General features: G+C 36.9%; 1 protein-coding gene across 2 annotated transcripts; it reads right to left on the bottom strand.

The window, feature by feature from the left end:
• Positions 1–5,569: 5,569 nt before the first annotated feature.
• On the bottom strand, positions 5,570–11,208 carry LOC109473072 (nucleolar protein 58-like). Of its 2 annotated transcripts, none has more exons than XM_019772980.1 (4): positions 11,131–11,208; positions 6,856–7,023; positions 6,613–6,656; positions 5,570–6,183 (listed from the first exon to the last, which is right to left on the bottom strand). In XM_019772980.1, the coding sequence occupies exons 1-4, from the start codon at positions 11,201–11,203 to the stop codon at positions 5,947–5,949; spliced, it is 522 nt and encodes a 173-aa protein (XP_019628539.1). In that variant the 5' UTR covers positions 11,204–11,208; the 3' UTR covers positions 5,570–5,946. The 2 variants fall into 2 exon arrangements, with proteins under 2 accessions (XP_019628539.1, XP_019628540.1); XM_019772981.1 differs by having other exon boundaries at positions 6,856–7,020.
• Between the last annotated feature and the right edge of the window lie 3,427 nt (positions 11,209–14,635).

Here is a 14,635-nt window from a genome sequence, read left to right as displayed (position 1 = left end):
CGGGATTTTTCTCACCTGATATTCCTCTTCGGTCTTTGAATCATTGGTCCAATCTGTCTTGTCGGGTTCAGACAGAAGTTCTCACTACTGCATCAGCCATCATCTAACCATATATGATTATAAGTTGAACACTTCTCTCAAATTAAAAACTAGCAAAGCACGCACAAACACACACACCTAAAAATTATATATAATATCTTTACTTAAAAACAAACATTCCTCGACGAAAACTGCACATAATCTGCATCTGTATAGCCGGCATAACCACCTTTTGGCGTGACACACCAGCTTCGCAGGCACGCGGCGCGGCGGCAGCTGGCTATATTACACCGATCGACGTGTTATACCTAACCCTTGAACATCCAACTCTAGACATTGTTTAAAGCTATCTAATGTACTTGGTCACAGCGAATTCCACTCTGCGATAGTTCTACGAAAGATATTAAGAATGAATTCCTCGATCCTTGGTTGATAACTCTGGTACTTGAAGGCATGGCTATTTCTTGTTCTTTTCTGGGCTGGTATTAGGTACTTAGTTATTGGGACGTCCACCAGTTTATTCGTCATTTTTTACATCATGCATAGTCTGGACATTTTTCTTCTGTCTTCCAGTGACACCAAATCTAGGTTAGTGGAATAAGCTTTATGTGGAATACAAAAATACTGGGCGCAAAATGTTTTGAAAACACGAATTGCTACCTTCAAGCACAGTCAACTGTAGTGTTTGCGCCAGAAATACATGGGCTTGGTCATTATTATTTACTGAGTTGCTCTAAAATGGAAACGGGCAAGCTTTTAAATTATACATAATACATTGCAAACGATAACGAAGAAGGAAAGTATGGTCACCTGGACATAACTAGTTTTCAACAGTTTTGTATCGTATTTATTTCGGCGCCATGAAGCTTTGAGGCCCCCATCTTGTTTACGCAATTTTTTGGCGGGAAAAATAACTAATTATGTACACGGCCACATTCCAACTGGTTTTTTGAACCACGTGGAGATAAAGACAAAAGGTTTGGTCGATATAAAATTTCTTTCAACAAATATAACCTCAAAACACTAAACAACTGACTAAAAAGACATGTATATACATTCTATATAATTTTATATACTCTCCAAGCGCACCACACTTTGAAAATGTTGTTGAAAACGCGTAACTTGGTAGACTTTTTCTAAGCCTGTCTAAAGTTGGGAACGGTCGCCCCCTAATACAGAAATAGATAATTTATTACGGAATATAAATTGACATGTTCGTACTAGTTGCTAAGGAATAATGTCAGCCAAACAATGTACTGGTTTACCTGCAACAATGAGCGAAGTCGTCTCTATACCACGCTACTCTTCCCAACTGTCTCGCCATTTTTCTCTTCTCAAAATTCGCTAGGTCAAGAAACCCGCACTTTCTCTTTAAAACATCACCAGAACGGTACAAATCCTCGGCGAACACTCCCAGACATTCTGCTGCACACTTACTAAGACATTCTACCGACGAAAACGTCTAAAAAGTACCCAGTTTAAAGCTATCAAATGAAAATGCCCCTACTGTACTTAGTGACAGCGAATTCCATTCTGCGATAGTTTTAGGAAAGAATGAATTCTTGAACATCTCGATCCTTGGTTGATAACTCTGGTACTTGAAGGCATGGCTATTTCTTGTTCTCTTCTGGGCTGGTATTAGGTACTTAGTAATTAGGACGTCCACCAGTTTATCAGTCATTTTGTACATCATGCATAGTCTGGACATTTTTCCTCTATCTTTCAGTGACACCCACTGTACTTTAGTGGAATATGCTGTATGTGGAATACGAAAACACTCGGCGCAAAATGTGTTTAAAACAGGATTTGCTACCTTCAAGCATACTCAACTGTAGTGTTTGCGCCAGAAATATGTTGGCTTGGTCATTACTATTTACTGAATTGCTCTAAAATGGAAACGGTCAAGCTTTTAAATTATACACAATACATTGCAAATGATAATGAAGAACGAAAGTATGGTCACCTCGACATAACTAGTTTTCAACCATCTTGTATCGTATTCTTTTCGGCGCCCTGAAGCTTTGAGGCCCCCATCTTGTTTACGCAAATTTTTGGCGGGAAAAATAACTAATTATGTACACGGCCACATTCCAAAATGTGTTTTGAACCACGTGGAGATAAAGAAAAAGGTTTGGTCGATACACAATTTCTTTCAACAAATATAACCTCTAAATGCTGAACAACTGACTAAAACGACATGCACATACATTTCATATATACTCTCTAAGCGCACCACACATTGAAAATGTTGTAAACGTGGCAACTTGACTTTTTCTAAGCCTGTCTAAAATTAGGAACGGCCGCTCCCCAATACAGAAATAGATAATTTCTTACGGAATATAACTTGACATGTTCGTACTAGTTGCTTAGGAATAATATCAGCCAAACAATGTACTGGTTTACCTGCAAGAATGAGCGAAGTTGTCTCTATACCACGCCACTATTTCCGACTGTCTCGCCATTTTTGTCTTCTCCAAAATTCGCCAGGTCAGGAAATCCGTACTTTCTCTTCAAAACATCACCAGAACGGTACAAATCCTCGGCGAACACTCCCAGACATTCTGCTTCACACTTTATAAGACATTCTTACCGACGAAAACGTCTAAAAATTACCCAGCAAGTTTGAAAAAAAAATCAGCCTAAAGTATTCCTGTCGTGCGAAAGCGCCATTTTGAACTGACCATACCAAACTTGTTTTTACACAGGTGTGCAGAACGGCCGTGTATAATTAATGTGAAGCTGGTAGTCTAATTATGACGACCAATGAATGCCCGTTTCGGTGTCAGGCACTTATATGTGTCGAAGAAGGACGATTATATTATATTATATATAATTAAGAGTTAATGATCCGCCCCGATGTGAATATAGTGTGATAAAGCCTTATCAGTTGCTATAACCACCGAATGAAGCCACCGAGTGAGCGCCGTGAGGTGGTTATAGCAACTGACAAGGCTTTATCAAATCATAATCACCGAGAAAAGGGGCGGGCCATTAACGCTATTATCATATAGCCTATCAAAACTTAACACCGTAAGAGTGACACATTTCTGTATAATACATGCAAACTTAAATAAAATAACCTCCTTGTTCTGACGCGCGTCATTGTTGTCATTAACCTAAAAACAGAAAATACAATTCTATCCCTCAGCACCAGAAATATACACGACAGAAAGCCAAATTTTTTTCCTGCAACATTTGTTTATGTTAACTTATAAAATTGCAAAATACACAGTTCATTCAGGCACATACATTTGAGTTGGTCCCTGTAATTTCTACTTCTTAAGTATCATTGCTTTTGGTCCAACATTTTCATTTCTTTCATTTCCATATCCGTAAGGCAGTTAAGTTACTCATTCCTTGTCCTCCTTTTGAAAAGTATAAAATGTATAAAATGCTTTCTTCTAAGCAAATGAATTGTGAGCTTTGTGATAAAATGTAGCTCTTTGTGCACAACTGTTGCCAAGTGCAAATTTTCAAAGTATGTGATTTGAAAATATGCATCTATTTAAAAGTGTAGTCAGTATTTTGTCTTTTTTTCCTGGTGGCAGTTCTTGTCACATTGGCATGATCATACAAAAGTTACAATCAACTGTTAAAATTCACTGCATAGCAATGTTTGCATACTGGCATAACGGAATACTTATAATGTACAAGTTTTGTATTTCAATGCAATCCCTACATATGCATAGATTAGGCTATATGTGTGTCATGTACAAAAATTAAAACGGGAATGTCTAATTTAGACTTGAAACTTTATACTGTATATAACAATACTTACTGTGCATAGTTCTTGATACATTGTACTTGCCTGCATCTTTGTAAGATGCAGTTTTCAAAATGCAGCAAAATTACATTACTCTCATTACAAATTATGTCACTTTGTTAAATTCAGAATAAGTTATATTCATAAAATGACCATACAATGGCACGATTGTTTTAGTAAATCAATACTTCATATTTGACTATAGCAATATTAAGTGTCTTCAAAATCACTATTATAACATTAACAATTCTGAATAAAGAATTTGATGGTATTTGGTCCCTAAAGATAATGCAATATGAATATTCAATGCAAAAATATAGCACTGAATGGCACAGCAAAACACAGCAAGGTTTAGTAATTTAAAATTGATTGTCATGAAAATAGAATCTCTGAAAGATTATCAAAAATTATCAAGTATAAAACAGGTTATAAAAGAGTATAAAGCTTTGAGGGAATGTTATATTTAGGGTTCTTATAAAATCATTTTTATTTTACATACATTATATATGGCACACTTTGTTGCATTGCTTAAGCAAGCTAAATGTTAGGAAATATTATACTAATTGAGACTACACTATGTGACATGAGCTATGCTCTTTACGTTTAGATATTTTAAAAATAAAAAGGTACAAAATACTTTTGATTCATGGTAATATTTTCTATTAGGTTTTTAGATTGTCTTTATTGCTTTCAATTTAGTGTTAAATATAGCATGTTTTGTAATGTGTGGTTCAAAAGAATCATTATATTGTGTTTCAGAAATTACTTTGGTCCTCACTACAATTTGGATTTGTTATGGCACACTTTTCTTATATATAAAATACTGAAGGAAACTTTAAGAGCACACAAGTGCATTTTTGTCACTCTGTGCTCTTTGCAACTGTATCCCATTGCTTTTTGAAGACAGAGATACGAATGTACTGTACAGAATACAGCACACGTTTTACGTTACACTTTAAACTCAAGTGTAGAAGCCAGAAAACTTTTGCTTAAAGCTTCATAAGCAATACATTTCCTAAGCATGAAAGTCCATCTGTAGTGAGCAAACGTCTGCACAAAAACCCATGAAGTTAGTGCATTATAATTCTTAGTAAAACTGCAGTTATTTTGTAGCACAGTTTTATGCCTCAAATTTTTGTGTTAGTTGCAACACGCCCCTGTAATTTTTGCTAGGCCGCCTTCATTCTTAATACATGTACACAGCATAGTGGTCCAGCCATTGCCTGTGCACATGGTACTCAATCAGAGTTACATGTACAATTGCTAAAAAGATACTGTACAAAGTACAGTGCACACATGCAGTAATTTTACGTTAAAACTAACTCTTTAGTCATCCTTTCCCAGCAAGAATTATGCCCAGCACAAGGCAGAATTAACAGTTAATGTTAACAGCTTTATAGGCAACATTCCACTGTGCTCTTCTATTCAAGCCTTGACAGCTGTAGCCTTGTCTGCCTATACTTATACTGACCGTACATAATACATAATACACAATGTACATTTGTATAGTAACAATACCCATTACTTTCCAAGCAGAGGTTTGGATTTTGGCTTATTTTTGGCATGATGTTTTTAGGCTTTCTTAACAGGCTTTCTTTTTTGCAATGGAATCTTTTCCTACAACAATCTGTTGTCTACCTGTACTTGAAATGTGACCGTACATAATACACAATGTACATTTGTACAGTAGCAATACCCATATAGCCTTTGTCAGTACAGGTTTCATGAATGAATGAATGAACACCCCTTGTTATGAATACGAGTCCCTATTGTTCCCACTACCCCATGTCAGATCCTAGGAGTGTTATTGGAAAATATGGCATTTATAATAGGTAATCTCAAATCATGATAGTGACTTTTAATAATGACTGAAGGCTGATCTTTCTGTACTTGAAGGTTGGCAATACATATCATACAATGTACATTTTAATTTTGCAATGCACATGAAGCTACTAGCCTCTACCAGGCTTCGGGAGGCGACTGGAAAGAGTAGAAATTGGTGCAGCAACATGTTTTCTCCCCGCAGACAAACTCCCCTGACATGTTATCTCTCTATTTGGCCGATTAACTCTTTCCAGCCGCCTCCCGAAGCCTGGTAGAGGCTAGAAGCTACATGTTGTATATCAGTACAGGGAAGAGGTATTTTAAATCATGGTGACGGGAGTTTCGTCGTCCGTCGTGCTCCCGCTCTGTTCTCGTTCCTTCGCCCGCCGCCTCGAAGCGTTCCAGTTTATCGAAGCGTACTCCGTGGGTTCGTCCTCATACCGTGGCTTGGGGGGCGCCGGTTTGCTGGGCTTCTTGGGCGGAGGTTTCACCTGGAAATCGCTGAGCTCGGCGTATATAAGGCCCTGCGGGTTCTTCTGTTTCTCTGGCATCGACTCCTAATGGAGAAACAAACAAGACAACACATTAAAACAGCTTGTTAATGATACGAAACAGCCACTAATGATAAGCATAGGATAGAGGCAAGTGGTAGGCAGCCATCAAGTCTCAGACAGCATTAGAGTGCAAGCACGTCGAACCCTTGGAAAACAGGGAACAACAGATGATAAACTGGATAGTGAGTGAGTGTGAGTGCCTTCTACCTGCCTTTTGAAAACAGATTTTACAGGAAAAAAGCTGTACAGTATTACAAAAGACGTATGTAGATACAGACATTTGCAAAGAATGACGTACATTTGCTGTGCAAACACGAAGGTTTCCAGACTGTATCTTGCAAACAACATTGAGTCAGACTGACTTACAAACCAGTCTAACAATAGATATAGCTATAACTTGAAAAGGCAATGCTGTTTTGTGACTGGGCTCACCTGAGGGTTCTCATATGGATTCTCATCAGTCACAGCTGCAGCACCTGAAACAGGTGGGATAAGTTTTAAACTTGAATCTTTCTAAAGGCTGAGTAGGTATAGGTAAAGATAACCAGACCTGTAATTTGTCCACACATCCCATGTATGTACATAATACTTTAGAATCATTTCTACAGTCTTAAATGCAATCATTGTGAAGAAATCATAAGAATGGAATAAAGACATTGAATTTCTTTTTCATACCTTCTGCTTTGGGCACCTCATCGTAAAGTCTCTCCTCCTCCTTAGCTGTTGGTTTCTTGGCTACGGCAGGTTTCTTTCCAGGTGTTGGTTTCTTCTTGTCTTTCTTCTCCTTCTTGTCTTTCTTATCTTTTACCACTTCTGTGTAGATAACGTCTGGGGCAGGGGCTGCTGGGATAGAGGTAAGACCATCGTATTAAAGTTACTTTGAGTTATTTTTCAACTCAAGGGAGTGAAGTATATTGTATTTTGCTTGTCTGTCTCAGTGATTGTGTGTGTGTCTCACTGGTGTGTGTGTGTGTGTGTGTGTGTGTGTGTGTGTGTTTGCATGCGTGTGTGTTCTTTACAATTCCTATTACATGTGATATCTGTTTCTTTGACTTTTAGCTTCATCAAAATAGCATTGTGGGTTTGGGTTGAAGTCTGCCATCTCTGATTCCATTGATTTCTAGCATAAGGTGGGTGGCGTAACATAATTTAAAAGATTAATCAAAGAACTTCTGCATTAAACATGGCCTTTTACATGGTGCTGTTCACTTCCAAATTGAGAAATTCCTTAGTGGTATGTCAAAACTGCCTATTTGGTTTGTTAGCTATGTTCAACAATGAAAGACAGCTACAGGTGCATGTACAATACAGCCCTGTGCAGCACTGCCTCCTAGTGGCGACCTCGCACACTGCAGTGCGCCACGCCCCACAGTTAATGAATAGCGGCGTCACGCTGAGTTGAGCACTCTGTTTACATGTCCTTGAAAACTCCACCCCCTCCAGTATCGCCCCACAAGCTTTTCACTGATAGGCTCCTGCACAGTCTACCTGTGCTAAGTGCTACGTAGAACATAACACTACCACAAATACTGTTCCAAATGATTCTTTCAGAAAATGAAAGATCACATAACTTGGCCTCCAAGATTCAATTGTAGCATATTATCAGAAACAATACCAGTATATTACACACTACAGTTAAGCATACAGAAAGCTAACATGACCTTAAAAGTCACCCTCAAGCACTTTCCTTAAGCATTATACCAAAAGGACGTTAAAACTGATAAAAAACTGAAAACTCAGACATTTTCTCATTTGTAGAAGCTCCTTGATTATACACTGATAAACCCCTGTACACCTTACCAGCCCTAAATTATGTTGTCTGTACCTTTCGAACTGTTAAACTGTAAGGAACCACGCCCAAAGCACCCATTGTTTAGTGTGCACCTATCAATTACAACCAGTGTGCAGAGGGGCTTGACAAAAATTTACTCTGTTTACATTGCGCAGCTAAAGGTCAGCTTGGGGTCAGGGCCAGGCGGTGGCTGTGCAGAAGAGCCCCCTACATCGGTACTGCAGCTGCACCTGTCTCCTATGCAATATGCACCTGCTAAGTAGTGTAGCCTGAAATTTGGGTATTTTTTACTACTACAGCATTAAACTATGTCCAACTGATTAACTGATGTATATATTACCAGAAAAAAATCAACTTTGTTAATTTTATGTACATGTAGAAAAAAATTGAGGAGTTTTTATGCTGTGTTTTCAAGTTTCAAAGATGACTCAAAGTGTGTTCATAGTCAGAATTGATAAAATAACATACTATTCCTCTTTTCCTTTCACATTATTGTACTCTAGCCAAAAACAGAATTGCATCATGACATCCGCTTCCTTTTTTTCTTGGCTTTCACAGAAAGCAGAAGTGTGCTGTCATGTTTCTAACTTCTTTACACAAAAAGAGGAACTCTTGTGTTAGTTTCCTTGTCACACTTCCTTAACTCATGCTCTCCCACGTAGTTTTAATGTAAAGAAGTCTGCTTAAGTTACATGGTTAAAAAAGCATCCATGTGTTTTTTTAAACAAGTTTGTTTTGTAGGTGGAAACATTAAAGGGTTCAACAGGGCAGAACTTACTTCCTCAATTAGATATTAGTTCCTTGAGAAAGGGGAAATTTTGTTTACCCACATCTGAAGGTTGTGTTTGTAACAGAAGACAGAATTTCCTCATGCCAAAGTTTATCCTGTTATTGTTAGGAAAGTACCTGACTTCATAATGTGCGCTTAGAATGTTAATCAGAAAGGCAAGTAGTATAAAGCATAAATTTTTGATGCCAAGAACACTGTAGGATGTGTTATTTTGAGCTCTGCAACTTTTCTGTCTGGATATTACTGCAAATTCTTTAATTTTCGTGGTAGTTCTATTTTAGGGTAGGAGGAAAAGATTTTCACAGTGTTTTACATATATCATAAATTTGAGGTAGAAACAATCTGTATTACAGCATGCAGTCATAACATTGTAAATGCATATTCAGGGTGTCATAAACTTACAATGGAGACGACATGACAAAAATAAAATCACCACATAAGTTTGAAGAGTTACAGTTTTATATATGTTGTCCCTACAACACAACTGGTACCTGTATCATGTAAACAGATGTTTTCTGTATGAGAGGGTAGCAGCTATGACAGGGATGTTTCTGGCCCCAGGGTGTGAGATATACAGTGTGACAAGACTACACGTTTGGAAGTCCCCAAATAATTTAGGCTCCTGAAAAGGCCAGAATGTGGCTGACAAGTCACATATGGTGTCAAAAAACTTGTCTGCGATTTCATACTTTTTAGGGAAGGGTCACAGTTCTCTTTCTGGACTTAGCTAAGCAGAAAATAATCAGATCTAATTGTTTATAGGGAAGAGGAACTAAGGTGTTAAGTGCAATTTCATGGGGAGAAATGAAATCATTATGTTTGAATGAACACTACTACCATATAAATATGGTTTTAAGTTGATTTTTGATGAGGAACTGGTGATTAGAACACCTAATACCAGATGTAGCAAACTTTTATATCATTAGATCAGAGTGCATAGTGACTTTATTTGTGTATATAAAGGTATTTGTGTTAAAGTTGCATCCAAGCAACAGTCTCTTAAGTTTATAATATGACAAGAAATTCTGTTAATCTATCATCTATTATCTATCTATTATGATCATTTTGTGGACTAAAATTCTTGAAAGATGGATTTTAAAGCAGTCACGCCAAAACAAACTGCCATTATGCTGTACCATCAGACATAATCATAATTTTGTGGCTCTATTTTAAAGTTAAAATTCAAACTTCTGACTGAACAAAATTTTGTTTATTAAATCATTTTGTATCTATCTATGACAATGTTGTGGCCCTAGATGGATTTTAGAAGCAGTGACAGTCACACCAAAACAAACTGTACTTTGCACCACGTTACACTGTACCAGCAGACTTTGTTATTGACACCTTTGTTATTCATACCTGGGTACACCTGTTGGCGTACCTGCACGACCTTAACTCGACCTTTTGAGGAAATGTCAGCAATGACTCATGCCGTCGCTATGTGGCGTGCCGTTGCCATGCCAACCGTGCGTCACTCATATTAACGTCTGTTCGTGCGATCAATAATATTATGGGATGCCCCATTGCATATGCTTGGAGGTGGACCTGTTGACTTTACTTTACTGTTAAAAACAGGTGCAAGTGCTACTTGGATATTTTACCCAGTTTTGTAAAACACCTGAATTTTCTTCCACAGCCAAGAATACATGGACTTCAGAAATTATCAAAAGTACTTGTTGATACCACCCCACCCTTCACCTAATTTTCTTGAGAATGCACCCAATTAAGATCAGCAAATCAATTTTTAACGGCCAGTTCTAATCAATTTCATCAAAGCCCACAGACAAAAACAACCTTGGAAGGGGGCGTATCGCGTTCCACCCTGACAACCAACAGAACCAGACGTCAACAAAAGACCCGAACTACTTTCTCAACTTTGACCTTAGCTCAGGGGCTTCAGTGACACTGAAACTAGCACCACATTCAGAGCATAACAAAAGCTATTATATCTGTCAGTACCAAGCTTTTCAGTTAGAGTATGGGGGTGTAACCCTCTCAACAAATGGAACTATTAGGTTTCAATGTTTTCAGTTTCACAAGGTTTGTTCCCTGTATAACAGAGTGCAAGTACATAAAGAAAGATCTGTGCCTCTCAATAGCATGAATTGAAGAAAAATGTTTTCGCTGGCTACATTGACACTGAGTACCGTCAACATACATATGAAGAAAGTACCAAAATTGTTTCTGAGTACATTACAGCTAAATACTGTTATGTTACATTTTTTCGCATAATATATACATAATGCTTCGGATATGTCAACAAAAAGGTGTATTTTGCTGAAGAAATAATATGCAAGATTTTAGGCATCTTCACCTACGACTTATTATAAATCTTAAGAAATTATTTGACAATATTAATATCCCTTACCTTTCTTGTCCTTTTTCTTGTCCTTCTTAACTTCTGAGTACTGAGCACTTGGATCTTCAGGTGTTGGTGGCATGTCTGTGTACACGAAGAACAATTAAGTCAATTTTAGGCATTTGTGTCCCCTTAAGATCAAGTTGCAATAAACTTCAAGACATGACTGCTTATAAGATCCCTTCCTTACCTTTCTTGCCCTTCTTCTTGTCCTTCTTAACTTCTGAATACTGTGCACTTGGATCTTCAGGGGGTGGAGGCATGTCTGCATATAAAGAAAAAACAAGTCGATATCTTGATGTTGAACGCTGAAATTTCCATCCCTACACTTGTCTAGTATTATAATAATACATACTACTTTACTCCATCATTTATATGGTCCACTTCAACATTGTATTAATAAAAATGGCAGTGAAGTCTAATATGTTTAAAAAGGTGTTCCTTTACTTACCTTTCTTTTTCTTCTTTGATTTATCGACTGTGGCATATTCTGAGCTTGGGTCGACTGCCAAAGTCGGCTTTTCCTTGTCTAGTTAGAGAAAAAAATAGCAGTTTTCAGGATTAATCTTAAGTGACTGTGCACTAATTTTAACAGGGACTTAAATATAAATCTAACTAAGTCCTAAGTCTTACATTTTTTCACTCCTTTTCAACTTTTCTTTTTAAACAGGCTCTAAATCTTTAAGAGAAGAATATTGTATTCTGTAATGATTTTTTTTACCTTTCTTTTTCTTGTCCTTGTCGACTGTAGCGTACAGTGTGCTAGGGTTGGGTGTTTCATTGTCTGTTGGACAGAGGAATAAATAATTATAGATATGTCAAAGTGAATATTCTTTATTTTGCATGACAAAAGCACTCAAATATTACTGCAACTCAAAACTTTATTTCTTCTACATGTACAAGTTGAGATGGTACATGTACTCATACACTATTGAATGTCATTGTCAGACCATCTAGAGATAGTAGTATTGTCTTTCAGACAATAGCCTGTGCTGATATAAGGTAGAATTCCTGCAAAACATGTTAAATATTTCATGGCCTGCCCGTATTTTCAATGCATCTATGTTCAAAATTGAATACCCAAAAGTTGTTGGCATAACAGGTGTCCCAGTAATATAAACATTAAAATGTCTGACATGAATTGTCTGCACAAAAGATGATTTGATCTTGAGTTATCAAAAATGTTATTTTCGTGGCAGAATTCAAAACGTTCATACAAAGAAAATATTTGAATACAAAAGGGCTTTGTAGATCCATTGTACTAGGCAAGCATGATTTTTGCTGTAGACAATTATTGCATGAGAAGAAATACCAAAGATTTTATCTTTCGAAAAGCAATCTGCATCAAAGTCTGAATACAGGCAGGAATGTATTCTTTGTAGCTTTCCCTTCATGAATTTCAAAGGACACAGACAATCAGCATTTTAAAAAATGAATTAAAACATTTTATAACTCATTTCATGTTACACATTGTAAAGCCTTATAAACAAATTCTCTAAAATATATTGAGAGGTACAGGACCATAAAATACTTGTTAGCATCTAAAAAATGCAGTCAACAACCTTCAACAAATTTTATCACTGGCAATCTAACTCCTAAATGTTGCATGGCAGGGCCTTGATCAAATATTTTGACTCAACCCTAAAATATATACATTTTTCTACTTTTTAGAAGAGGAATATAACATAATATAAACTGTTGGTAAATTTTACCACGGGCTATCTAACTCTTAAATGTTGCATGGCAGAGCCTTGATCAAATATTTTGGTTCAACCTTAAAATGCATAATAATATGATGTTTTTTTTTCCTTTTAGAATAGGAATACAAGTAGATTAAATCATCTAGTAATTTTTCTAAGTGCGTATCTTTACCAAATTAGCTCATGCATAATTAACTCATAAGGAAATGGCCTTCGTTATTCCCCCTCCCAACGTTTCCCTGTTTGATAACAATCAGTCCTTATGAACAGTTGAACCGGCACGCCGGTTCAGAGTACACGCAATCCCCCGTATCAGTAAACACTGTCTGGCTATTAGTGGCACCTGAAGCCAACAGGCAAGGCACATTTTGGCTCAGAGCCAGAAAAGGGAGACCGTGGAGAGAGCTCACTGGCTGTGAGCGAAAACGAGGCCGTATGACCGCCGCTCGACCCCCGAAGCTTTGTCAGAGAACTTTGAACATGTCAAGAGAACTTTCGTGAAGCATATTGGAGCAATGCAACAAGTGTTTTGTAGAATAATTTGTGTCAGAAATAAACTAGTACATGGTTGTAAAAGACTAAATTAGTATTCTAAGCCAACACAAACAGTATTTTGAAGAACAGGTTGTGCCAAAACCAAAACAAAAACAGGTGTAGATTACAAATGTACATTGTATTGTATGCACAAAGAATTATGGCTGTTTCTAGCAAATTTTGCTACCCTTAGGCCTCTAAAATTTATACCAACTATGACAGATGACATTCAAGAATCATGATGACAGTTCATACATGTATCTTTGAAATTTCTCTTAACTTAGTATCTCTACAAGTAACGTTATTGTTTACAGCTACATCCCTCAAATATTTGCTCTCTTGTCTTTCAAGGAGGAATGCCTTTTATTTCTTATGGATCATGATTTACAATATGGTACACACCTGTTGTACATTAACACCAGGCAAACACTTCAGCAAATGTTGCTTTAGAGAAAATTTGACGAGGTATTGACCAGGGTAAAAAGAGAACTAGAAGATATGAACTTCTTGAATTTTAAATTTGGCATAAAAAACAGAAACACAACTGTTTATATCTCTTAGATCTCTTCCTACCCTGGTCATGCACAGTATGAGCTGTTTGTCATCCTGTCTTACATTTCTTGTGGTTATTTATTATTACACATTATCATGTGTGAATCATAGTTTTTATCATCTGTAGCTTGTGTGGAAATGTTTTGGGGTAAACCACTCAAGTGTGGTATAACTGGTGACCTTACTGGGTATTATTATTATTTATAGGTCACTACTTCTGAACAACAGAATAGCCGAGAGCAATGTAACTTTTTAAGTTTGAAACATTTTTGATACACAAATAATTTAATGGTCATCTTTATGTATTGTTGGAGTGAACATATTTCAAGTCAACATATTATTAAGTTTGAAACTCTAAACATTTTTGATGATACACAAACAATATGGTATCATTAAGTATTGTTGGATTGAACATATTTTAGAAATTAAAAGAAGATCGTATAGCTCAATTTTTCCTTATTTCTGACAGCTGTGCAGCATGTTGTTTACCATATGTTTTGTGGGAAAGTTTTGAGTGTGGTACGTCTGGTGACCTTAGTGGTTCAAGGTCAGTTGTTCAGAACAATATGGTGGCCTGAAGGTATGTAAGTCACCAGGACATCAGACTAACACAAACCTACAATGTAAATTACAAAGTGTGTACATGGATATAAATATTGTGGCACAGACATGCTTCTCCAACAAGACCACCTGTTGGATTTCTTGTGGTTGTTTATGCATTGCATACA

This window comes from Branchiostoma belcheri, unplaced genomic scaffold (assembly GCF_001625305.1).
Source record: "Branchiostoma belcheri isolate BF01 breed outbred unplaced genomic scaffold, Haploidv18h27 scaffold29, whole genome shotgun sequence".
Lineage (NCBI taxonomy): Eukaryota > Metazoa > Chordata > Leptocardii > Amphioxiformes > Branchiostomatidae > Branchiostoma > Branchiostoma belcheri.
This window is presented reverse-complemented; position numbering and strand designations above follow the sequence as displayed.